At 46.9% G+C, this 27,264-nt stretch overlaps 1 protein-coding gene across 3 annotated transcripts in view; it reads right to left on the bottom strand.

Annotated features, from left to right (window-relative positions):
- The window catches only part of LOC122407097 (nucleolysin TIAR), a 610,998-nt gene that overhangs the window by 91,584 nt on the left and 492,150 nt on the right, over window positions 1-27,264 (bottom strand). For all 3 annotated transcript variants that reach the window (XM_043413083.1, XM_043413086.1, XM_043413084.1), the window contains one exon: window positions 2,424-2,511. In XM_043413083.1, the coding sequence (XP_043269018.1) occupies window positions 2,424-2,511 (88 nt within the window). The remainder of the gene's footprint in view (window positions 1-2,423; window positions 2,512-27,264) is intronic.

The following is a 27,264-nucleotide window of genomic DNA, read 5'->3' as shown; positions in this document are numbered from 1 at the left end:
GAAAAGCTTCGCTTGGCCAACGATCAGGCTGGATAGAGAGAGAGAGAGACGTTGAGTTTCGCTCAAGCGAAGGAGATCGTGATGCGATACCGTTCTGAGATAAACGGCAGAAGCGTCTTACATCGCTATCCCACAGCGTGCCAAAAGTCGAAGAGTTCGTGAAAGAGGTGAAAGAAAAAGACGAAGCGAACAGGAAAGGAGTTTTTAAAAAATTGGCTTTTTAAAAATCGTCACTTCACCTACTTCGGAGACTTCGCTCGAATATCAACTCTTTTTCTACTCGTCGCGACTTCAAAGGCGAGTAAGCACGTTTCAAAATGCAGTCTGACCTAAAAACAATCAATGCCGGAACGAGGATAGAAAACCTTTTTTTCATTCTGCCAATAATGAAAGCTTCTTCTTTCGGATTTGAGGGCTTTTTTTATTCAATATTCTCGAAAATTACCACAATTTTTCATTTCGTCATTCGCGACGGGAAAATTTATTAGAAAAAATGAGAATCCATTTTCGAGGCCGCTCGAAAAGAAACGTCCATTCAACGCGAACAATGAACGAACTCATGAACCCATCCTCGAACATACGTCAATTCGATAACTATAATAAAACTCAACAATAACTTGTGAGAACGTGAGTTTTCAGAAAAATGATCTGATTATATTGATATAGCGGCGAGAGAACGACGATCACTCTCGAGCATCTCCCGATAATTTTCTCTGTCCCCTTAATTCTCCTCGATTGAGTAACGACCGAGCGGTTATTCGAGGGCGGAGAGTGTGTCGAAGAAAAAGAGAGTGTCGATTGGGGAGCGGGGCGCGATTTCGGGTGTTTCCATGCTCTTGTCGGCGGTATACACACACGTAATTAATCCGGTGTGTTTGCCCTGTGCTCTTGGGGGGGCCTCGGAGAAGAAAAGCTCGCGTGTGTAAGTAAAGCGCGGGAGCTATAGAGCCGCGTTTCCGGCAGAACGATCGCGCTCTCTTTCCCTCCCCGTTTCTTTCCCTCTTTCGCACCGCATTCTCCCTTTTTTCCCGCGGGGAAAAGAGAGGCTTGAAGTGGTCGCTTTGAAGATTGAGAACGCAAATGGAGGATGGTGTATTTTGAGCTGGAAGGGCCAGGACTAAGAGCCTCGGAAGAGTAAGTTTTGCTTCGAACGAGAGACGCTATAGATGCGCTGCCGAGGAAAAAGGGGTTGCGACCGCTCGCGCGAATCTATAGATGAGCGCGGAGAAAAGACGCGGAAGCGGGGCAGGGGCCGAGGGTCGACGGAGAAAACAAAATAGAGAAAACCACCGGCGATTTTTCACGAGGTTTTTAAAACCAGAAGAGAACAGAAAAACTGGAAAAAGAGGGAGCAGATCGCTCTCTCTTTCTCTCTCTGCCGCTCTCTTCGGAGGCTGTGGATAACTCGTCGCGGCATTTGCGCGAGTTCGAATCGATTTTCCTACGGGGCTTTTTCTCTTTTTTTTCTCTCAGTGGAACTCTCGCCATCGCGAACACTAGCTCTATCCTTTTTATCTTTTTCTACCTCTTTGTCTCTTTTTTCACTATTTTTATCCACGTTTGTTCTCTCTCCTTTTCCCCCTCCGTCTCAGGGATAATCGCGAGGCTGCCTCTCACGCGGGTACACCACTTCGTTGCGGCGTTTCCTACTGCTTGTGTTTCCTGTTAGTGATGCTCTCTCACGGTGAACAGACAGCTCACAAACCGTACCTCGCGTTCACAGTTTCCTTGCTTTTCGCTCTTCCGCATGCACACGTATGTCCAATTTTTTCTATGCTGTTCGACCACCAACGGGATACATAATTGACGGGTGTGTATCGAGTGCGTTATTTTCTACAGAAACACGAAAAACAAATGCATCTTTTATGCTGTTGCCTCCATACAAAAGGCCTGCGTCAAATTTCGTGACAAACTTTCACCGAATTTAGACATTTTTGTTCCAACGAAAACTCTCCGACACAATGTGCGCAAAAATATCGCAATTTTCTGAAAAATCAAATGAATCATTTACAAAGTGCGAACTAGCTCGGATTTTCATCAATGCTTTCGCAAAACTCGAAAGCGTTTTAAACACTTTTTCATCCCCCCGGTTTAGTCCTATTAAAATTTGACTTTCCTAATAAGTTTGAAGTCTTTTTACTTCGCTACTCGTGATCCTGGAGCTAAGGGGATGTATGAATCTTCGTCGTTATCCGGGCACCGAGACAGAAACACGTAACTCATTCCGGTGCATCTGCCTCGTTACTTCGCAGCGTTGGCGTGCGCAGCATTGAAGGGCTCGTTTCTATATAATACAACGTTATATCTCCACTCGAATATATATAGTCGAACTATAAGCAAGTCCACATTGCTCCGGCGTCATTTATATCATTCGCGTGCCAGCGGTAAGTCGGCTTTAATGAGGTAGCTTAGAAAGGACTTACGAGATTTCGCCGTACGGAGCGAAAGCGTCCCTCAGAGTCTGCGTCTCGATCTCCGGGCTCAGGTCTCCCACGAATATGTGATAGTGCTCTGTAACAGACAGAATAAGAAGATACAATATTAGATTAAGAAAAGCGTTACGTAAAAAAGGCTTTGTCTACGGGATTAGTTCCGCTTTTTTCCCCTCGTAATACATTCGGTCTGGCGGTAAGTAGGCGCGCCGGAGAAAAAAAATCCATTCCCCCGTAATTTACAGCTCGTTTTTTCCTCCTCCGATTTCCAGCTCCATTTCTTTCGAATTATTTTCCCAATTTGATGTCTCCTCGGGTTGATTTTTCAGGGGAATTACACGAGCAACTTCCGATAAAATCCAACGATTTTATAATGGAAAATAAAGAGTGATGCTTGAAGTTCCAAAGTTCGAAGATCGAGATTCTGGTCGACATTAGAACGAATGAATTTAACTTGAAAACTAATTCTTCACTGAATAATCGTTTGGGAAAACTAATCGATCTCCACGAGCGTGTGTCACATCCGAACAACGAATTGAGAAGGCGCGGCACTGGGAGTAAAAACAAAAATTAATAACGAGGTCAGAACGAATTCGCACGGGCTCAAACGTCGAAGCGATTTGATCGGAGAACAAAAAGTCAAAGAGGGCGAAGAAAAAAAGACTGATGAAATGGTTTTGGGAGAGCGCCCGGCTGAGGTTTAGTCATGCGGGTTCGAAGAGAGGGTTGAATGGTTTGGCCATGCCGGGGTTTTACTGCTCGGTGAAGCTGGCCGTGCTTTTCCCGCTGGTGGCTATCGTCACCCCGACGGTTACTGATGGCCAAGGGGTGTAAAATCAGAGGCTAGGACAACCCTCGCTTTCAGCGGCCCCATTAAAATTGCAACCCTTAATTTACCATCATCGCCGGACTTTAGTGAGCCGCGAGTGCTTTCACTGCCGCCTCGAGGGTTAATATGGAAATTTATATATGCATATACACATACACGATGTACGTGGAAATTTAAATACGGACAGCCACGCGTGTGCCTTCGAGCCATGTGTGCCTCGAACACGCACACAGAAAATACGTGTAAATGCCATTTGATACTGTGCTACACGAGCAGCAGGTACTTTGGCTTCTCCGTTACATTGTGTAGTGCACCGGGATATCGTACGATGATATGCCTTACGTAAATCTCCACGCACCCTATATTTATTCGCTCGGGAGAGGCTTTGTTTGTCTTCGCTTTGGCATAAAGGCAGCGGAGTGAGCTCTCTCGCTCTCTCCTCGTTCAAACTATTCATATAAATATCTATACGCGATGTGCGCTCTAAACTGGGTAACGATATACGGGCATTTGGGGCTTGTACCATCGATGCATCGGCTGCGGAGAAGAGTTTGGTGTGCGACGAGAGGGAGATCGGTGCGAGTTTATCCTCCACAGTAAATCGAAGTGAGAGATCTCTCCGCTCGTATTCCCACTCGGCTGACGATGAGAACACATTCGTTCGGTAGAATCGTTCGGCGTGTCGGTTCTACGTGTGCGGGACATTCCAAGCGATTCGAGCGAACGAAAAAGCGAGAATCGTGTCCGGAGGACTCGGGAGGGGGGAAGAGTTTTTCTGAAGGATTAGGAGCGCATGGAAACATCGTCGAAAAAATCGACTCCTGCGGATAATATTGACGAGATTTTTCGGCCGCCTCGCTCTCGCACGCTCCCCGCAACCTCTTCCTCGAGCGAGAGTTACAAAACGGGCGAAGCTCCTTCTTCAATTGTTTCGCGAATAGCAAAGCCTGCTGGAATTGGCCATGCATGCATTAGACACACACACACACGTACAGAGGAGTAAGAGGCCCTCGAAATTGAACGAATTTACTGCAAAACCGCGAGCATAGCTAAAGGGAAAGAGAAAGCACGTTTGAAACCCGGACATTGCCGAATTGCTCGTAAATTCCGGCATGTGGATGCGCGGCGGGGCTGCAACTGGTTCGCCGCGAAGTACTCGCGAAAAGAAGCATCAACATGGATCTATACGTATGCGAGATACGCTCTGTACAGTGTACACTAAAACGCCGGATACAACGAATGATATAAAAGAAACCTCGATCGTTTCTCGCGACCTAGATCCAAGTGTGTGATGCAGATATGAAAAGCAATATAACTGTCGCATATAATGTACGTGTATGTATACATTAAGTATACGCGTGCACAGGAAAAAAAGGGAGCTGGGGAACAAAAGGTCACAGGAGAGACGAGGCTGCTGCCAAAAGTGTCCGCAGTTGAGTCTTTTTTCGAGTAAGCAATGTCGAGAGATCCACGAAATAGCTGAGTGTTGGTATTAGGTGGGTATATATGAACCACATAATACCGGATGACTACTCGCATCCTTACGGGCTCTCTTCTCTCGTGAAAGCATAAAAGGGCCGCGGCCAAAATGAGGAAGAGAAGAAAGACATGGGAAGATTGTGTAGAATGGATACGTACGTATATATGCATAAACGTAGGGCGGACGTGGCTGTGCGAGAGTTTGTACGGAGCAGGAGGCGAAGGCTCTTGTGTGGGTCTCGAGAAATAAGTGAGCCGAGAACTTCCCAAAGAAGCGGCGAGCTCCGAAGTATCTATATTCTCGAGCTTTCGCGGAGGGTGAAGAAGCAAATCATCTTGACTTGCGAAAAAAAAAAATAAGAACAAAAAATAAGGTGAAAAAAAAAAACGAAAATATGAACGATTACGTACAGAAATATATGCGGTTTAATGGCTGCTGCTGCTGCTGCTGCTGCTACTAGACACTTTTGGAACAGCGCGAATTTAAGGAGAGATTCGATAGAAAATTTCCGGTGCCTGAAGCAGCCACAATGAGCGATGTCTCTCGAGCGAGATATATAACACGCGAAAGAAGATTAATATTCAGCAAGATAAACTATAGTGCTACTCGCCCTCTCTTGGTTCTTCTGCCTTTGACTCTTTTTGGCCTCTCGAGTATTTCTCTTTCTCTCTCGTTCTCTCCCGCGCTTTCTTTCCTTCCTTCTTTCAATGGCGAACCGGTGCAACTCCCCCCCCCCCCCCCCCGTTCTGGCCTCGGCTTCATGCGATTCGGGCTCTCTGGATGGGTCGCGAGCGAGAGAGGGTCGCGCGTTCACGGACCAAAGCCCGGCTCGCTTTAGCGAATTCCTTCGCGCGGGCGGCCGCGCGCGCGCCACCTATTCCCCGTAAATCTTCTCTGACTGCACTCAGACACTTCCTGCTCGAATGCTCGACGCTCACGGAACGCTGCTCTCTCACTCTCTTCATAGCGCTCTCTCCTTCTCTCGCCTCCCCCCCCTCGGCCACGAGGACCTCTCTCGATTCTCATTCCATGTGAAAACCGGACAACGAGCTCTCTGCACATCGACGATTTGCATCACAATACCACGCGGTAGCGCGTTTGTTCTCGACGCCTTGTCCCAACGAGGGATCCCTCCGCGTGTATATGCATCTGCACACTCTATCACTTCTACGTCCGCACTCGTTCAATGATTTATCCGGAACGTATAATTTCGTATTCCCCTTTCCTCTGGCTGCCTCTCGCTTCCTTTCCATCTCCCTCACACGCACGCTCTTCCTATTTCGATTCCTCTTTCGGGGAGCTCCCTTCCCCTTACGATTTTCATAAGAATGCGCCTCGTGCCACGTTCCGTTCGCCTTGCTATTCGTCGTCCTGAACGAACGAATGGAGAATGAATGAAGAGGGAAAAGAGGATGCGATCGAACGAGCCTCGTTTCTCTTTATTCCTTCCGGTGGACTTCCTTAATTATTAATCCCCCGTCAGCGTCTCCATTTTTCATCTCTCCGCGCGCTCTCCGCTCTCTGGATCCTTCGTCTGTTTTTTCTTCCCCGACTGTAGCTGCATCACACGTGTTACTAGACTCAATCTACCGCAGTAACTAGAATTCTCTATTTTGCTTAACTCGGCCGAAGGATTCACTCAATCCGCGTCTTCATATCCGTCCCGTTCGCTTTTACAATCGTTTCACCATTCACGCGACGATGATGAGGGATCGAGAGAAGAAGAAGATAAATGGAAAGCGAAAGGGACGAAGGGAAACTGGCTCAGATGGACGGACAGATGAAAATCGAGTTAGCCTATCCGGAGAAGCTCTCCTCTTTCTCTCGCTCATTCAGTTCACTTACTCGCTAACTCACTCGTTCGCTTCGCCGTTGCCTCAGTCTTCGCGGCAAGTGTCTGTTCCCTCCAGTACGCTGCCCACTGTAATTCACCCCTCTTCGAATCTCAGACAAGCCCAATGCCACACCAGCATTTCGCTTGCACTCATCGCCAGTTAGTCCGAACGGAATATGCCTCGAGGCAGTGTGGCAAAAGGAGAAAGGGTGGAAGGGGATAACCAACCGCCTTCGGGAGATCGAGAAAGACAAAGAAAGGGAGAGAGAGAGAGAGAGGCCGAGGGAGAAAGAGCGGCGGGTGGAGAATTCTCTGCGCCGCGCCCGGAACTCGCGGTCGAGGGTGGTCTGATTACAATCGGTTTGATGGTCTATCCACGGCGGTCGGAGGTTCCGCACTCTGAACACATGGTCGCCCATTCCCGCGAATTAGTTCGAGCCTCGTACTTCCTCTCTCCACCACCTGGAATACCATTACCAACCGATTCTTGGCTAGTGTGTGGCCTTCGTTCTCGTACATACGTGCTGGCATGTACTATACTTTTGTCGAAACGATTGACTCGGTTCCTCGTTTTTCCGCGCAACCGTGAATTCCCATTAGACAATTCTCGTAATTTCCGTCTACATATACTTCCTTTTTTGAAATCCCAGTGAGCCAGCATGCACGCGAGGAAGCTTCGAGACGAGAAATGATTTTGCACACGGTATGTCGGAGCTCGTATGTAAAATACAGAGTGCCTTTTATTTTTCTCCTCTTCTCCCGCTTCGTTCTTTTTTCCGTTCTTTCGGGTTAACGAAAAATATGGAAATTTTTTGCAATCTTTCTCACTCGCCTGCGGCGAACGTTCTCGAGGAGAAAACACGTTTTTTTCTTCTTTTTCTCATGCCACCAGATGTTATCGGCTGGATGAAAGAGATAAATATTTAATTGAAAGCGTTTTTATTTAAAATTCGATTTTACGATTTTGCCTGGTCTCGTGGGGCTGCTCCTGCAAAAAAGACATTGCTCACTTCGGGAAAATAAAATCACGGAACCGGCGCGCCTCACGAGCCATTCTACTCCCGCGATTCGTCTCTCGTTCTCTTCGACTCTGCTCTTCAACCTTCCGCATCCCATTTCTCCTCTCTCCATCGCTTCGCATATACGCTTCAACTTTTTTTACCGTCCCTTTTTTTTATTCATCTCACTTGATACAGATAGACTAGTCATTTACCGAGAGGTTTATTTTTCCTCGGAATAGCGGATTAGAAAAGTTCAAGTTCTTTCGAACGTAAAGGGTTGAATGGCGATGGAAATATATACCTACCGGGGAAATTTCTACGGAGCTTGGCCCGGCTGGCGCACGAAATCATCTGTGATTCTTGCTGGGTGTGTGTGTGTGTGTGTGCGCGCGCCTGCATGTGAAGATTTAAACGTCAGTCGGGTGAAAGGGTCGAAGCATAAGGGATGAAGAAGCAGACTCTGGCACCACCGGAGGATTGAGTAGACCCGCGATCATACGTATGTATAGCACAGAAACGAGATTTTTCTGGTGAATTTTTCAGACGAGAAAATAGCGTGAGGTATAACCCGATCCTGACGTATATACCGGTCGCGCGCGCTTACTTTCCTACTCGTTTTTGAATCTATTCCGCGATCAATGACGCCGCTCGAACGGAAATATCCTCTCGCCCGGCGAGTTATTTTTCCTCTTTTTTTTCTCTCTCAAACCTTCTTTTTTCACTCGAGTAGAATCGTTTAACTTTTAATACCAACATACATAATGACACAACTTTTGAGTCAGCTTCGAACGCGACATATATTTTCCAAAGGATTAAGGATGCATATTTTTCCGGGGATTAGCCCGCACGGGATCGTGGAGTTTGAAAATCTTTATCAATTCTCCGAGTCCCTCCGATCGAATATATGCACATAAATTTATGGCTTGATACTGCAGATCTCGAGACACCGAGATTTTAGTAAATTTGTTTAATCTTTGACCGAGCATTGAGGATTTTTGAGGATTTTTTACCTCTCGGAATTCCCTTCGGAGATAAACTTTTTACGATTGAAATCGATGTAAAATAGCTCGCTCCATAAAAGCGCGGGGTGCGCCGATGAAACTGTGCCGATCGTTCGATATAAAAATCGTCGCATTGATATTAGTGCTCTCTCTAGTCGTGAATACTTTATCCTTATTAAAGTTATTGCAAGCCGTTGGACGTGGAAAATATATGTAGGTCAATATGAAAAAACGGTCATAGCATCCGCGATGGATATCGCACGCGAGGCAAAGAGTTTTTACCACGGCGGAGGAGAAAACTACATATAGTTTGCGTTATCGATAGTGCAACCGATCGGTCGCGCCGTTGCGCACGCTATCGTATTAGTTTTGAATTGACTGGAGCGATTTACTATTGAGGAAAGGTGACGTCAGAGCCACGAAAAATTACATAGACCGAGGGGAGGGGGCGTTGCGAATGGGACTGTATGAAAGATCGTGGGGGAAATTGCCTTGCATCGAGTGAGTAACGATTTAACCCGAGATCGCGTCGCTCGAATGAAAGGAGGGAAGAAAAAAAAGTAAGAGGATGGGAAAGATGTCGTTAAATAGAAAATGAAAAAGTGTGACGATTTGTGAGATCGACAAAGGAGGGCACGCGAGACTCGCTGTCCGTTGTAGAGACCTATTCAATTTTTGACAATAGTGAGGGAAAAAAGGCAGTCGTTTTAGTCCCCGACAAGGTTTGAACATTAAAGGGAAATAGAAGAAAGAAAAAGGCAAGAAAAAGGAGGAAGTAGAAAAAGTGTAGAATTCGTACGCTACCAGTTGTGCCGAGGATCGAGCCTTCCGGCTCCTATCGTAGACATCGCTATATATACGAGTCAAAGTCAGCGAGGAGGAGAGAAAGAAAAGGGAGAAGGGCGAAGGTTAGGGAGGGAAGGGAGGGTGTCGTAGATCAAGGACTTCTTCAATTTCGCGGGACATCGGCGGAAAGTTGATTTACAGCCGCAAACAAGCTCCTTCCTGTGTGCTCTTTCGTACACAGTACGACCAAGAGGGATAAATAGAATGAGAGGAAAAGCGAGCGAGAGAAGTCACCATCAGGAGGAACAGTTGAGCAAGGTTTTTCATCTCGCTTTCTCCTTCTTTTCGCGAGGAAAGTCTCCTCCTCTCTGTTTTCTCTCTGTTCTCTCTCCCTTTTTCCTCTTTCGCTTTCCTCTTGGAATTCTGGCGTTCTCTCTGCCGCAGCTCCTATTCCTATCCTCTCTTTCACTCTCACGCAGCTTTCTCCTTCTTCTTTCGCGCTGGTGTTCTGGCCAGCCCCTTCCAAGTACCTACGAGCTTCTGTACCAAGCTGACTCGCTCTCTCCCTCTTTTTCGTGCTGGATTCGAGACCTCTATTAATTCTCCGGCTGTGGGAGTAACGGAGGTACACTTTTACACTTATATCTATGCACACAGACACGCGCTGCGGTTCAAACCTTCGGGGAAAGTCTAGCGGCGCGAACACAATCGAATTTCGGCTCGGTCGGTCGCGCTTTTGCCGTCGACGTTACTCCCGCTGTTACTATACTACCGGTCTGTTTCCTAACACTCGCGAACACACGCGCACACATCCAGCATCGGTTTGAATGTTGTACACTTTGATCCTAGCGCGTTCTCACGAGTTTCCCACCAATCCCTGCTCGTTACAATCTTCGTAGTTTAACGCGGAATTCGGGTCAACCCTGCAGGAAGGAGCGAACGTTTGAACGATGGATTTGCCTCGATCTCGCATCCATCTCTGGAGAATCTCTCATTTTTGAAGTTGTAACTATATTTTACCATCGGTAAGATTCGCAGCATTTTTTTTGCCCCGACGTTGAAAATTCTTAATATATTTTTTAATTCGATTTCAACGCTCTCGAAGGTGTGACGAAGTTGAATGAAATTTAAAGTAACATCGATTCATTCGCGAATTCATTCATTCCGCTTTCAATATTCTTTGACGATTGTTTTTTTTTTTTTTTTTTTTTTTTCAGGCTCCTGCGAGCCGTCCTTCACTGAAAAAATGTTCGATATGTGCATGCATCAAGAATTCCAATAGTTCAACGAACGGAGTGGACAAGCGGTCACTCGAGATAGTGGCAGGGTTTGATTTTAACTCGATTGATTTGTGCAATCGTCGGCGTCCCTCGCCTACGCTCGTCTCTTTCCCTCTCGTTTTCGCATTCGAGAGGAGCAGGATAACTCCGCGGTAAACCGCAATCAAGCGATTTCGTTTTCAGGGTTGGAACTGCCATCGGGAGTTGGTGTGTACTTTTGAGAAGGAGCGGAGCAGGGCCTTGATAATATATTCGATTACGGGGGATGATAAAATATATTTATTCTCTCAGCTGTGATATCCAAAGTTAATTCAATACGATCGATATCTCGTAGTATTTTTCGATAAAAGGATGAGTAACGTCGTTCGTTTATCGGGTAACATGACACTTGAATGTGCCATTATAACCGTAATCCATACGGCCTTTTGGCCCCTTTCTCTCGACCCCGGGATCGATGAATGATTAATCCGTCGTGGCTAATTATCTTCTTTGTTGCAGTTTGCCAGCGCCCTCGTGACGTTGCACGTGTATTCGTATATCCATATAGTAGGCTGGGACCCCGCTCGCGAGAGCCAACATCGATAATGGTCCCTCTCTCTGTAAAGTTATTCCGCCAGAGCCGAAGTGTTATATACAGATATGTATATATTAACTCGAGCGAACCTCGCGCGTTCCGGTGTCGTGATGCCGCTCAGCTCACCCACGCCTCATCCCCGTTCCACCTGTCCCAACCTGATCCTTCCTCCGCTTCCTCCCTCTGGCAGTCCCTCCGGTAACAATACCCTCGCTCCCGCGATCGGGAGGGCGAGGGGGCGCTCGTATTATCGAACGCATAATGGAAACACTCGACGACAAATTGGTTGTTTCGCGGGTAACCGATACGCGGGCGAGGGACTCGAGTGGGGGAAGAGACCCGACGGGCGCGGTTCGTCGAGGCTGTCATACGTCGAAATTGAGCGCTATTTATTTTTCCACCCCTCTGTTAAGGCACTATATATTTATATTTAACTCGTGCCCACGTACAACTCATTCAGCGATGTTGTGCCCCGCGCACGCATATCCTCCTCCGCATAACTCCGACCAATTATTACTCCCTCGTGCAAATCGAGTTCGCACGTTCTTCCTCCGGCACACGTATATATATTTATAATAATGTCCGAAAAATATGCATGATATCGGCACCTCCGGCATGAGCTTTTATCTCGCTCGTTCCTACCTCCCTGATGCCATTGTATTATTCAATAGAAAATAAATGATGCGTTTCAATTATAAAATATTTGATCAATGCTTTCAGAGGCACTTTATAATTGAAGCTTCCGCATGCGAATGATCGATGTAATAAATATGTCGATGTGAATTTAAACTGGTCGGTGATCGATCGCGAGAGCGAGCTTTAATTAGTTATCCTCAACCCGTTATCGAAGAGTCTCATGAAGTATAAATCTCAGCTTGTTTCGCAGCCCCTCGGAGAATCCTCGGAGTTGAACCGTTTGAAGCTTTTGTTCCGGATTTGTTAGTCCAGTGTCAGAGAAGGAAGAGAGCGACGACGGAGAGAGAAAGAGGCAAGATGGAGGGTTGGAGCTCCGAGAGAGTAGAGAGAGCGGTGACAGGGCAGCGTTCCCCGTTCACCAGCTTATATATTGAGGAACGTATATACATATATAAAGGCTACTTAGGGCGGGCGTCGATAGTGGCCTTGCACGCGGCCGTAAATCGCTGTGATTTAGAGGATGACCGACATATTGGTCGAGGCTCTCTCGGCTTCCAAACACCCACACGCACGTACACACTCGTAGAGAGAGAGCGAGAGAGAGTTTCGACGTCCGGCACTGTGTATACGTTATAACACTGCATCGGTGCTTGATGCGATGCTGCTGCCGCCCCCGCGTACATCCGTTCGAGTATTAGGTATGTGCGCGCGTACGCCAACACTGTTCTGGCTATAAATGCAAGAGGATTCAACGCGAACGCGAACACACATCGAGAGGGAGATAAAGGTTGCGGGTGAGTGAAAGAGAGAGGAGGCTCCGCCGAGAGGATCGGGGACAGTATGCATGCGTCATCATCTCGAAACCAGAAGAGATAGCGCGGACAGTGACGCTCGGTTCACCTGTCCGTTCCATCCGATCTTCCTTATCGTCCCACGAGTTCGCGTTTATATCGCGCGGATCCTCGGCGTATCGAACAGCTAGAAATCCATGTTTCACGCACAAGCACACGGGAGCAAGGGAAGCCAGTATCGAAAGGGCCTCACCGCTGTAACCTGTCGCTCGTCAAGTCGCCCGCAAAATGCCCTTCTGCCTCGGAGCCGCTGTGCAGATGTTAGGATCGTTGAAAAGGCGTACACATACCAATCGGCAAACTCCACCAAATAGTACAGTGAGTTACGGAATCTCTATAAATCGGCAATACATATCGAGGAGTTGCGACGAGCAAGTACATATCTTTATGGCTTGCTATATACCACTCTGCCAAAGTACCTGCGTATAATTTAAGATCTCTGTCACGGGGCCCGAACATGTGTACGGCCAGCAACATATCCACTTGTACGTTATTGTTGTCATGTCGATAAACGGCCGTTTTACTCCCGCCAGCCATATAATGCCATCTGGCAATCTCGAAACTGTTTCGGCTCCGATCTCATTCGCACTCGGAGAAAAGCCGGTACATGCTACTATTTACGTTGCACACATACCGCTTCTCTCCTACACACACGCACGGTATGTGTAACCAAGTTGAAAGAAAAGCTCACCGAGGTTAACTCTATCGCAGCGAACTATAGGTCAACTAGCTATATGTACGTTATCTACCCGGATAGATGTGACTATGACGCATACGTAAACACACGAATGGAGACATCACCAAATTGGCTTAATTAAATCGTCCTCCCAATATATACCGTGTATCTACCTATATACGTGAGCAGGCCAGTAGCTCTGTTGGCTCGGAGGGCATTAAGAGTATACATATCGCGAGGGACATCGGCAACTCTCCTTTCTCACTCTCTCTCTCTATCTTTCTTTCAGCTCTGTTTCCTCCCTTCCTCCCTCACCTTCTCTCTCTTTTCCTCTCGCTGTCTCGCTCTCGCTCTCCGCAAGTTCCATACGTACGCGCGTGTGTGTGTGTGTGTGTGTGTGTGTGTGGTCTCTCATCGTCGTATCAGTCGTGTATCCATCAGCGTGCGTGGTGGCGCTATGCCAAATTGATGCTGTTTGCCGTCGCCCTAAGCCTCAATCTGCCAGCCTCGCTTCGTCTCCTCCGCCCCTCTATACTATTCAGCCATGTTCTATACGTATCCCCATATCCTGTGTATATCTATACACAGGTTAGTGTGTGCGCGCCTATATGGGATAGGCACACGTTACCCACAGGGACTACTCCGCGCCTGTAACTATAACACTAGCAGTGCTAAGCTCACCGCATTATGGATACGAGGTGAAGCATTGCTTCGTGGCTATATGTAGACTATTCATAGGTACACATCAGCAAGCCCGAACCGTCCTGGAGAGCCAGCCGAACTGATGCACGGATTGTAGCCTAGCAAATACGAGGCGCAGACATGGCAAACTACTTATTTGCCGAACAAAGTTGCTTCATCTCATTTCCTCCTTTGCATGTTGTGCCAAATCTCACTCGTTGAAATAACCACTCATTTTCGAATGTACTTCGGTCAGTTTTGGGGACCGAAAGCTCCCCAAAAGGTTGGAAAGGTTGGTAGGTTGGAAAATCTTTGACGCGAAGATCGAAGTTGGATAAAAGAGTTGAAGTTTAAATAAGTTTGTGCATTTTTCTAGGGGTACAGCAATCGACGGATTCGCGCAGCTCTCCTCATGCACCACGAGTGAAACTGAGGAGAAAAGAACAGAAAAACGACTTCGATAAACATGTTTAGGCAGAAATAGCAGCGTCAGCAATGATGATACCGCAAATGCGAGTCTTCAAACAAATGTACAGCCGAAAAATAAGAAGAGCGTTGAGGCGATTTGAAATTTCGCTATTTCAAGTTTTCCAAAAAAAAACTAGACTAATAAATGCAAGCAATTTTCTTTCATGTGCTTTATTAAGTTTCTAGCTCACCGAATGGGAAATTTTTTACTGTACCAGAACCGCAGGGAGCTTTTGTTGAGAGTGCGAAAATTCAGTGCTGAGACGCGAAAAATCGTAAAAATTTCACCGTTTTTTTATCGCTCTCTGGGAATACTCGGCTGCGAAATAGCAGCTATAACTACCTCGAATACACACACACACACACACACACACACACACACACACACACACACACACACACACACACACACACACACACACACACACACACACACACACACACACACACACACACACACACACACACACACACACACACACACACACACACACACACACACACACAAAAAGATATGCGAATACATGCCTCGCTAATAAGCAGAGGGGCAGATCTTACATTATTTTGAGTCTTCAATCGCGAGCAGTTTATCCTTTATTTTGCGAGCAATAGTTTTATATACGTGTACGTTCCTCGTGTAGCTTCATGAATACATGCAGAGCTACGAGTATTCGACGGCTACTACACGCTCTTACGAATGACCATTACATCGTGTTTTTTGGCGAATATAATCTCCATCCGGAAGAGGTTCGGGTTACATGCTCACGTCCCTTGCACTCGTTGGACAAATATGTGTGAATTTCTGCAGAATTTTCCCTCGTTTCATCAGCCACGCTACTAGCCAGAAAACGCTTTAATGCTTACGAAAATACCATCGTGCGGGTTTGAACAAACATCGTGGATTCAAACATCCGCGAATACACGTACTTTCCGAAGAGAATTTCAGTGGTTACCCCGCCGAAAATCTCTGGGAATAATCCTGTCGCTACAATTAACGAAATTCGATTGCAATTTTTTCGATATCGACGATCGACCCAGAGGTACAAACCTTCATACGAGAATATAAGTTGGCTCGATTTTTATTTGTCTGGGCCAATGAAAAGATCGAGCAGTCCAATGACTATTTCAAATGGAATTAAATATTATCGAAAATTCGGGGTGCGGAAAAGAAGTTTTCTAGTAGACGGAACGGCTGGTCCAACAGTAGAATCGACTTTGTGCCTTTAATTCGGAACATCTGTGTCAGACGACGAGTAACCTCAATTTTCTATGCGACTGATCGACGGCTTAGAAATTCTTGTAGCAATTGATTATTCAATGGAGGGAGTGCAGAATATTCGAGAGAATTATTTATTCACTGAAGCTTCGTACGAAGCGCTTAACTCAAGAGCTCCGATAGTGATATCAAAAATATCTTTGCCTTTTTACGTTGTGCTCTGTAATTAGGTAATTTGCGTTGAAGGAGAATATTCTTAGTACGTAAAGCTCGAACAAGTGAGCTTTTTTCCCCTTGATGCTCTCGCGATTGCCTCGTATTGAAGCGTGATTTAACGTGAGCGACGGATCGAGGGGACGTAAAAGTGTGCAAATGAAATTGGAATTAGCGATGTAACGAGACTCCTCGTGGCATGTGTTATGCCAGCGGCGGGGAAGGAGCTCGCTGCTGATGTTTGCCTTCTCCACGTCGAAAAATTAGCCTTATCTCGTGAGTACTTTGGTCGCGTTTGTATATTCCGCCCAGCGGATCGATCGACGATTACTCGGCAAATGTTTGCCGGGTTTTGTGCGGCGGCAGGACTCGAGGTGTCGAGTATCGACCATCGCTTGACCCTGTGCCCCGGCGTGCTCGAGAATCGAGTTTGCCAGTGCTCTCTACGTCCCCGAGGAAGGGCTTGCCCTCTTACTTCCTTCGCCGTACGACACATCGCATCCGAGAAAACACTCGTACATACACATACTTAAACACGTACAGTGTGAGATCTAACTTCGAGGAAGCTAACTTCGGTCAAAAGGGCTTATTTCTCGCGAGAACGGATGTTCGAGGCTCGACGAAAACTTGGAAGGTTCGTTTAATGAATTTTCGATGAGTCATCAAATGCTAAAGATCCTCGGAAGTTCACATATTTTCATTGCAAACTTTGCTTCTTTACCATTTGGATTTTGACACCCTGTATAAAGACCTTGTCAGTATGGCGAAGCCTGTATTTTCCCGTTCTTTGTGCACGTGTAGCTTTCAGGAAGGAGGAGAGAAAGGATGAGGATGCATATATGAGGAAGGGGAGGATATGTGGAATAGGAAAAGAGAGGGTAGTCGCGGTATGAAGAGGTTGGCCCGAGGGTGCCTTTTACGATTATCAGGAAGGAGGGCTTGACGAAATTAGCGTTGCACCCTCGGCCATGCACGCTGCCAACACATTCCTTGAGCTGTAACACGCACACGTATGTGCTTGGAAAGGATACAAGGAATGGAGAAGTGTCGGTGCATATATCAGGATTACTGCTGTAGCAATTCCTTGCCCATTCTCGCACTCTATCATCTTAGGTGGAATACTAATCCTGCATACTTGAGACGTTATAAACACGGGGGGATCATATTTAGACCATGCTAATTGAATTAGTGCGGTCCGATGAATCGCTGCGATGCTTTTTTTTATATCATTAATATTTCTACGCGTTCGCACACATCCCGGCAAGCGTTTGGATCATCCGATCTTTGATAACATCCGCGAAAAATCTACGGCCATAAAATGCATGAAAATGAATGGAAGGTACAGTTCGGTAAGGGAACTTTGACGATGCTGAATTCGCTATATTTCTGTACCTTCAATTTTGCGAACGTGACGAATTTTTGTACGGACAGCAGGAAATTTCGATGGACAGTTGTTTTAGCTATAACCACTGTGCCGGCGTTTTCTACTGGAAGAAAGGCCACCACCCCGACCATGGCTGTGGGGATACAAATTCGTGTCGATGCAGCACAAAGTGGCGTCTACCCACTTCTCGACCTTCTCTCTCCCACTCCCCCTCTCTTTTTTTCTCTCTCTCTCTCTCTCGATCGCGGGCTTGTTTCAGCCCATCAGGTTGCCGGGAGTCCAGCAAGCATGGTTCTCAGGCGTCCAGATAGCATTGCAACCCTCCTTCAACGTTACGGCATCGCCACCCCTTTCAACACCAAAGCGTTGGGATAACCCTCATCTCTCCCACTTCGTTCTCTCTTGGTTCTATCGATCTGCAAACGGAACAAGGGGTTTGGCTATAAAAACTCGTGGTTCATGACAGACCGCCATCCGCTTTTGCAGAAAGACGCCCCTTTACAGTCCTCTTCGCCAACGAATATACACACGTTTATATATATAAATATATTTTTACATATGTGTGTGCGTGAGTAAGTATATAGTGGCAGGAGGCTTGTAACATTGGCGCACCTCGACAACCCTACCGCGAACAGGGGATAAGCCAGGCTCAGCATACGCTGCTTCGAACGATCGAGAAATCGTTGAATATATATACGGGCTAGAGTGGGCAAAGGCCCTTCGACATTTTCCCTCACGAGATTGAAAAGGGGATTTTGCATCGAAAATCTAGAAAAAAAGGAGAGATGAATCACATCACGTCATCTCCCTTCCGGGTAAGGATATCCAAATCCGATCAAGATCGAGAGTTTATTTGATTTATGAATCATTTTGGGTATACCGGAGCATAAATCATTCGGGCACTTTGGAAACTTATGTTCTCACGAGGCCGAATGGGCGTCCTCTATATTTGTCATAATTGACACGTTAGGGTGCGCCTCTTTTTGAGACATACATAGCTCACGGTGTGTATTATAATTGGACACTGAATTTCAGTAGCTTCAGTGGAACCGATGTAAAACTTTTTCAAAACAAATGTACGCGGAGATGCTTTGTTCATCTGTCAACTCTGAGATAGGAGGAAGAGAAATTTATCTCTGGCGAGGCGTTTGTCAATTTAATTGCAAGAAATATTGCGGGTGTCCCGAGAAGCGAGTGGACTTTTTAATTTTGTTTTATGGAGTACGATAGCACGTGGTAGGATAATGCAGTGGCCATCTTCACATGAGTTATCGCGCGCCTCTTCTTTCGCCTCCTCGTCGCGTTTCATCCGGTTGGTGTGCACCAACGCGGTGGAGTCGATCGAGACAGTCGTAAAGGATCCCTCCGCTCGGGAGCTCAGCGTCTCTCTCACTCGTTTTCTTCGTCACTCGCTCTCCGGCAGTGTTCTCTCCTCCATCGTTTTATTCTCGGGACGAGGATCGATTCGAGAGTCTAGGAGAAACGACTACGTGTGCGGTAGAGGAAAACGCCGAGTTATATATTACAGAGGAGTAGGAGCATAAGAGAAAGAGGCTAAGATATAAGGGGGACGAAGTGTGTCGGTGGGAGGGATTGCAGCCAGGTTGGGATGCAAGCGCGAGTGAGTCGTTCCTTCTCTTAGCTTCCGGATGAATAGGGAGAAAAGAGTAAGCGGAAGAACGAGAGAAGGAATCGAAGAAACGTGTGCCTGGGGGAAGTATGGATGGGGTAGCATTCTTCGGCTGTATGGAATGGTAAGAAAAGAGGAAGAGAGGGAGAGTGCGATGTTTAAAGACGGATCGGAGATGGAGAGAAAAGGGAGAGAGTATTCCGCGGGACTCTGGGTGAAAAATTGGCCGTCAATTTGTGAGTGGCAGTAGTAGGCATGGTTGGACTCGGTGCGCGGTTGAGCGCATGGACCTGGAGAGAGAGAGAGAGAGAGAGAGAAATGAAGAGAGAGAGAGCTTGCAAAGGTGGAGAATGCAGACTCTCTGAGAAAAAGAGTTAGGGTGAGTGTTATATACGGAGATAGAGAAAGCGCGCCGTGTGAAACGAGTGAACGCCTCGGCTGGAAGAAGTGGAGGCTAGAAGAAGACGACGAAGGAAGAAAAAAGAGGAGAAATGGAAAAAGAGTACGAAGGCATGTGCCCTGTGTGTGGTTCCAAGAAGCCAGCATCCAGGGTTACACTTTTCCTATCCCGTTGGTGCGGCCAAGAGTGCACATTCAGCAGCTTTACTCGTTCGCCTTTGGAATATAAATTTGCAACATTATCGCCTCGGAGAAGACGCCAGTCACCGCCTCTATCGTCTACTCGACTCTTTCTCTGCTCCGCAACTCCGCTTTGCTTTCTCTCTTGCTCTCTCTCTCTTCTTCAAGACGAATACACGTTCGCGCATCGTGCATGTGCATGGGCACACACACATGCACGCACGCGTATACGTATATTCGTCCGCTGACATGCAAGCCATTTGCTCGTATATACTCGTGCGGCGCTCTTGTCCCTTTTGCTTATCGACATGCCGCCACCACCACGGTTCATGCAGTTTTACTCTGTCCCGGTACTCTTTTGACGATTACTAACCCCAAGAGAGGAGGAGGAGGCGGCCTCACACGCGGGGTCCGCTTTCTCTTTCTCACCCTTTTCTCAACTCATCCGTAATGTTGTTGCAACCGTTGGCTATAAATATTCCACCTCTTTAACGCGTCCGTGGCATATATAATTAAAAATAACAAAAGATGTTATCACGAGAGGAGAGGCCAGTGAGCTTACGGGCAACGATATACATCATAGTCGAGCAAGTAGGGATGCTGCGTTTGCGGTGAGGCCGCAACGACCTCATTCGCGCGTCAAAAACTCCATCGCATCTATGTGCACACACGGATCCTTGCTTATACATCTACATATACATACACTGATAGGAAGAGAGTTGGAGAATATCCCCGGAGGAATATAGAAGGGATTCGTCCTCGTCGTTCTCCGGCTCTCGTTCCCACTCCCATTCCTCTCGTGTTTTCTCTGCGCGCATTGCCACACACCGATGCAAGCATCACCACCAGCAGCATCAGCCCCTCACGAAATGGTGGAAATCCGAGGACTGCAAATGGCCATCCAACCTAACGACCTAGCCCTAACGATAGAGAGCCTCGCTTAACGAGCGAGTGTGCATATATACGTAAATGCCTGATATAACGGTGAACACATCCGCTCGGTGTCCAGCGGTATGTGTGCACGCCGATCCGTGTGTACAGCGACGAGGCGAAAGGGTAGACTCGCAGGAGGATAGCGAGGTCCGACGAGTCAGAGCAGACAGAGGGTGAGATATCGAGAGGGCGGGTGCGCCGCCCCGTCATGTTGGGGTTTTCGCGACAAGACGGATCGCTTGCATTGATCAGGGGCCCAGCAGAGCGCGTGTAGGGGTTGTCAAACTTACCCTCACTTGAACCATACATCTACAACCTTCCTGTGCTCGATCGAAGGGATACAGGGACGCAGGAGGGGCCGTGCCTCGCGAAAGAGAGGAGTCTGCCAACGAAACGACTGAATTTCCTCCTCCTCCTCCTCTGTACCTTGTCTAGAATGTCCTAACTAGCTATTTGATGCAATCTCTTAAGACGAGCTGCCTCCTCCGTATTCTCCTTGGCTATCGAGTCTCTCGGATCCGAGTATAATGAAGGATTGGTCTTCGAGCTCCACAAGTCTGTTTGAGGTCTTGCCATCGTTGATCAGAACCAAAGTTTTCCCTTCGAAAACTACAATTAACTAATGGCCAGAGTAATCACTCCATTCCGGAGGAAATACACGCATCGTCCTCTCGGGGGACTGCAAAGTAAACTCTTGCCCTCACCCCTCGCTCGGGGTATCGTTGCGTGACCGATGAAAACAGTGTCCAGCAGATGGCTCGTTAACGATGCATTCAACTTTACCTTTTCTATCTGCTACAGTTATTCAACGCTGACTGAAATTGATAAATGCTTTTCCTAAGAGCCACACGAATGAGACTTTTAAGACTTATTTTCAGCTACTAGTTCATCTTTCAAATGCATTACTGACTTAATGAATCATTTGTCTGCCTCATTACATTTCCTTTTATCTCGCGTGGCATCAGAGATCATATCCGTGTTTGACATCAACTTTATTGATTGGCTTCCTACTAGCGAAAAAAAAAACATCAACTCGTTCGAGAGTAGGGTACTCTGGGGCAAAATGGACACTTAAGGATTTAAGCAAGTTTCATTGATGAGCATATGGTCTTTCAACTATTTTTGAGTCCCAAAATTGATGCCCAGTCCTTGTTTCTCGAATTTAGTGAAAAAAAAAATCGGAGCAAAACGGACACAGCCCTTCAGAGGCATAAAAATGGAAATAACACAAGGAAAGGGCCCATTTGGACCCCCTACCTTGGCATGTAAGAAAGATAAATGAGCCAAATCTTGAAATCGCATTTGGTTCATGTTTTTGGGCCATGCAAAGAATCAACTCTGGGTCCATCGTGCTGGGGTGTATTTCGTGTTCGCACTATATCGGAGTCCCACTATTGATTCATGGTCCTAGTTTTCGGAATTTCTTCAGAAATATTTTCCGGGACGCAACGGACACAGTCTCTAAGAGGCAAAAAAATCGAAATATCGACATTTTTCGAAATGTAGCAGTTGGGAGACAGAAAAAAAGGTCACCAAGACAGCCAAATCCTCGTCTTCTGAAGACGTTTCTTGCATTTTTTCAATCGAATGGATAGTGAGAAAGTAGTTTGGGATCTATTTTGCTTGGCAACTTGAATTTTTTGGGGATGTCACCGTGGAATTCAACAAGTTACCATGATTTATGGTCAGAACATGATTGGAAAACAAAAATAATTTTATGCATTTTATGAAACTTCAGTTTCGGGAAAGTCCGTTTTGCCCCACATTATCCTACTACTTTTATCCATAGCGTTGGTAAACAGCGCGAGAATATCAAACGAGATATTATTATAATCATATTACTACGTAGAACCCTGTCATCACTCCTGGGAAAAATTAACAATCATTTGAATAGAAAAACGAGGCGTCGTGATGGTCCAACAAGAAAAGCAAGTTGGAAAATATACATTGTAATTTCCTTGATAAATTTGTCTTTCCATGAAGCCAAACTGTGTAGGAGAAAAAAAAATATTTGATATTCCTGGAGGACGCAAGTTACGTTTGAATCAACGTATGCTATTTGTTATGTCAATGCAAATTTTCTCACATGTCAACTATCCTGTTTTCGTTGATACGTTTTGAAACGCGTATAAGCAAGGACACGCTGTAAACTAATATTGAATGTTTGTTTCAGTCAGCAGGATCACACATGCACACACGCACACACACACACACACACACAGATGAAATGCGATCTCGAAGAAGTTGTGACCAAGATTTGCTGAGTAAGTACAGAGAGAAGGGAAGCGGTCGTACGAGCTCAAGGATGGATGTCACCAAGTTGACGAGTGATTTCTAATAAGTACAATAATTGAAAGCAAGTTGCTTTCTCGTCCTCGGGATGTCGCGAGGGAATTGACGAGGTAGAAACGGTGACGGAGGTTTCCAAGTAAAAAAAAACCTCCGCGATGAAAAAGGCGGCAGCGTTTGCTGGCGAGGTTGGCGAAGGAAAAAGAGAGAAGCAGACCGAAAGAGGGCGAGAGAGAGAAAGGGAGCGAACGGGCTCGTTTGTTAGTGCGCTGGATTGCATACACTCTCTTTACCACTGCACGACGAGGCCAGCAGTGGGTTCACGGCCCAACAGACTTGTAATTAATTACCAAAGTAATTATCTGATGATTTAGGAACCTGGTAGCGCCTTGGTGGTAGGAAAGGGATGGTTAAACCAAGGGGAAGAAGAGGGTTGGGTGGCGGTGCACAAACCAACGAGAGGCCAGAGAGGTAGCTAGCCAGAGATCCGAAACTGAAACGAATTACTATTATCCGCGTTCAACCCCCAGTCTTCTCGTCTCTCTCTGTTCTACCCAAATCCGAAAACTAACCACCGGTCTGCTGGGCTCTCTGCCTGTGGCCTCGCAATGCCCCGCCGCAACGGCGCGGCACAAGGCGTGACTGTCGACGTCGCGGTGCCCTAGAGTCGGGACGCTTTGCTTCGGGGGGTCTCACTCGCGAAGTTAACCAAGAGAAAGAGAGACAGAAAGACGAAAGGAAAAAGAAAAAGAGCGATGAGGTAGAACCCGGAGGGACGAATTTTGGCTCGACCCGAATAAAGCTGGTTCCTAGGAGTCGGTATAGTTCACGTCGCCTCTCTTTTGCGCCATGTTCCCTCATGCTCGTGAGTTTCATCAGCCTCCACTTCTTCAGCGTTGCTTCTGCTAGGAACCAAGCGGAGATGCTGCCCCCGTTTACATGCTAGATCTGTGCATGCTCACAGAAGACATAGTTCGTCGTAATTCTCTGGAGGAAAATCAGTCTGTTTCCTCGTGTGGGATTTAGCTATATGCGAACTCTCGTTCGTGCCTGAGAGTGCCCAACACACGAGCAGGGAATCAAGTTATACGAGGCACATACGCGGCCTACACCGAGACCAAGTATGTACCGAGCTGACATGTATACACGAGATATAGATTCGAATATCAAGTGTAATACCCAAGCCGAATCGTGGAATCCCGTTTCCTCGAATTCGTGGTACCTGGGTGCCATAATTGGGTAGCATGTAGCGCTCTTGTCATATCCAGTTTACAGGGTATCAATACCGTCAGCCGGTGTGGCGCAGTGAGGCGTCGACCTCCGCCTTCCTAGCCCCCAAGCTCGATGTTGTCCTTGATATTCGTGGGACACACACGCGCTCGCCTCATTATGAATTCCGTCTCGGAATTCCTGGTCCAGGTGTGACATTACGATTGTGCTTTCCTGTTGCCTACGCTTTCCGCCCTTCGTCTCTCCCCTCGTCGAGTCAAAATCCATGAATCGGCGTCGAACGGAATGTCGAAGAAGTTATGAAAACGAAGAAAAAATAAAAGTTTGACGAAACGGAAAACAGGCGAGTGGAAAGGATCAAGTGTTTACATATAATTAACCGTCATCAGCGAGCGCACCGTCGGTGGGTGGCTTTTGTTACCAGAACCGGCATATCCAGCCGAAGTTAACTCCAGTACTTGGAACTTCTACCAACATTCTAGGAACAAACTTCACATAGTAGTAAGGTAGGCCAAGGGTGATAATACGATGCGACCGTTACGCGAAGGTAGGAGATATGCCACGAATGCTACAGTTTATGTGCGTAAGTCGGAGATTGCACGAGGGGTATGAGCCATAAAGATTAGCCTACCGAAGAAATGATAAAAGACTGGAAATACTGGGAACGAGGAGTGAGAGGTTACCGCGACAAGCTTGGGACACATAATCAGCGAGAGAGGTTTGAGCTCAGAAGAATGTCATAAAGCTTGAAAGAAAAGGCAGCACCGAGTGTTGCCAGTCAAAACAGAATGTCCTGCGGAATGGAGCAGTTTGAGTCAAGCGAGTGAATTATGTCGATGATAATACGATTCGTTAACGAGATAAACATTCATTCTATTATTCACGCATGATAAATGGGCAGGCGCGAGAAAGCTAATAAATATCAATCAATCTCTGTCATCGTGTCTTCGGATCTTTATTGTTTTCGTCTCGACTACATAACCGGCGTCCCGAAAGTCCCAAATGTGATCTCCTTTTTTGGCTTCTCTTCAAACAAACGTTCATCCGGAGCCCTTTACTTCGATATATCCATGAAGGAGGTAGTTCCAGGAGGGCACCTTTGCAAATACTAAGCTGCTTCCACAAATCTTGTCCACTGTATCGTGGTGTTCCATACACTGACGAGAATTCCCAAGCTAACCCGGAACATTATCTCTGGCCAATTCTCGACGGAATTCCGGTGGGAATCCTCGCGCTGTTGGTGCTAGCATGGCGGATGTCTAGCCCTCTTACAAGTTTGCCCGTCCCTCCTATCCTCGCTTTCGCGCCGTCCTCTGTCTGATCTCAACGGTCATTGAACGGCTTCGCGGCTGGGAGCGCTTTTTCGATGAGGGACAAGAGGAGAATAGAGGATGCCGGCCGTTAAATATACCCCCGTACACGTATCCACGGCTCTTACCTTCCCTCGTATTTTCCAGGTTTCATTCTCTCCGCTTTATTTCTTTTTCTCCTCCAACCTCTTTTCTCCCAGCACCCATGCACTGCTCGTGTACCCATAGCGCCAGTTTTTATCCTGATCTTGAGAGGATTTCCCCTCTCGTTGTCCCAACGGGACTCGTTATCGCTTAGAATGCAACCGCTATGCGAGAGGGATGGCCTCGCACCAAGACACTGTCCAAGTCCGAGATCATTAGCGGTAAGAACGACCGACAACGACAACGATGAATGAGATGGATGAGAAAAAGGGCAAGTTGCGAGACAAGGACTGTTCGCCCGTGTAAAAAACGCGAGCGGAACAAGAAGGAGTTACAAAACAGCGTAAAATAATGAAAAAAATAAAGAAAAAACAAAAAAAGAAAAAAGAAAACGAGGCAAAAACTCGTCCGGGTTACTCGCCACGCCATGCACTCCATTGTGTGCATAATCGCAACGGGACCGGCAAACACTCTTTTCTCAACCAACCATCGTATATTTCGCCACTTCAGGTTTTCGCTCAAACTCTATAGCGGACCACACAATGGCAATTAACCTCAGCAGGATTCAAGTTAAACTCCATCTCGCTCTCTTTTCTTCTTTCCTCGCGTTGGGTACTGCCTGCTGTACCAAAAGTCTGAGGTAAAACGAAATATCACGTAAATAAGCATAAACGCGATGACCCTTGACAACCTCTTGCTAACCTCCACTCATCTAATAATAGCAGCGACATACTTGGCGAACGAAAATTGCTCTAGCAATTATTTATCATTGCGGAAAACAATTACCGGTGTACATTTCAATGCTTTGTTCTGATTACTACTTTTCCTCCTTTTCCAAGAACGAACACGCTCTTGGAGGCATTCCATCGTCAATTATTTTTAGATGTCTATTGACCGATATCACAATTTCGTGTCCCTCGCAACGTGTACGTGTTCGATGATATTTTGACATCCACTTGACTAGTGTGCGCGAGGAGCTAGGGCTCGTTGCGATCGAAACGATTACAAAGATCTTTTGATTAGTCGCACATGAACATTTTCTATCGTCGTAACAGTTTTTTTTTTAAATTCCCTTGATAATAAAAATCTCTTCGTCAATATAGCTACTAGTTCGCTTTTACGGATAATTAAAAAAGAAGGACATCTTTTTTACGAGTACACGCGACTCGATGCATTCGATAGTAGAAGCTAGGGAAAGAGGAGGGGCGCGTTGGGGAGGGGGGCAAGGGGTGGATAAAATATGGGATGAGATGGAGCCGAGAAGAGAAACGTTTTGCCCGGGGTCGAATGCAGATGCGTTCTCGTTGCCGCTCTCCCGTTCACTTTCCGCTCGCGCGTTCCAAATTGATGGATTTATCCCCACTATCGGGCTCTTCCCGTTGCCGAATTCGGGGCAATGGTCGACGGTGAGCGAGAGAAAAAAACATGAAAATGGCGAATCGTGACGGAGTGAAAAAATGGATTTAAAAGGAATATAAAAAAGGGAGGAGGCAGGGCTCGAGAAGAATATACGCGGCGGGGGAGTCGGGCCAGTAGGAAGAGTGAAAAGGGAAGCGCGGGGGATTCAGAAGCCAGAAGCTGCAGACACGTAACACTGGCCGTGTGTATGGTCAGCTGGCGCTCCCTGGCTATTTAAATAGTTCTGAATAATTCGGCCTCTCTTGGCGGATCTGTGCTAGGGGCTGGTTCGAGGCGGGCAAGCGGGGAGGGGACTGAGAGCCGAGTTCAACCGGCTGCGAGTGTGTGAATAGCAGGATTGGCTAGGCACTGACATTTTTGTCCAATTAAGCCGGTGAGAAACAAATTG

The sequence above is a fragment of the Venturia canescens genome, chromosome 2 (assembly GCF_019457755.1).
Source record: "Venturia canescens isolate UGA chromosome 2, ASM1945775v1, whole genome shotgun sequence".
Classification (NCBI taxonomy): Eukaryota; Metazoa; Arthropoda; class Insecta; order Hymenoptera; family Ichneumonidae; genus Venturia; species Venturia canescens.
This window is presented reverse-complemented; position numbering and strand designations above follow the sequence as displayed.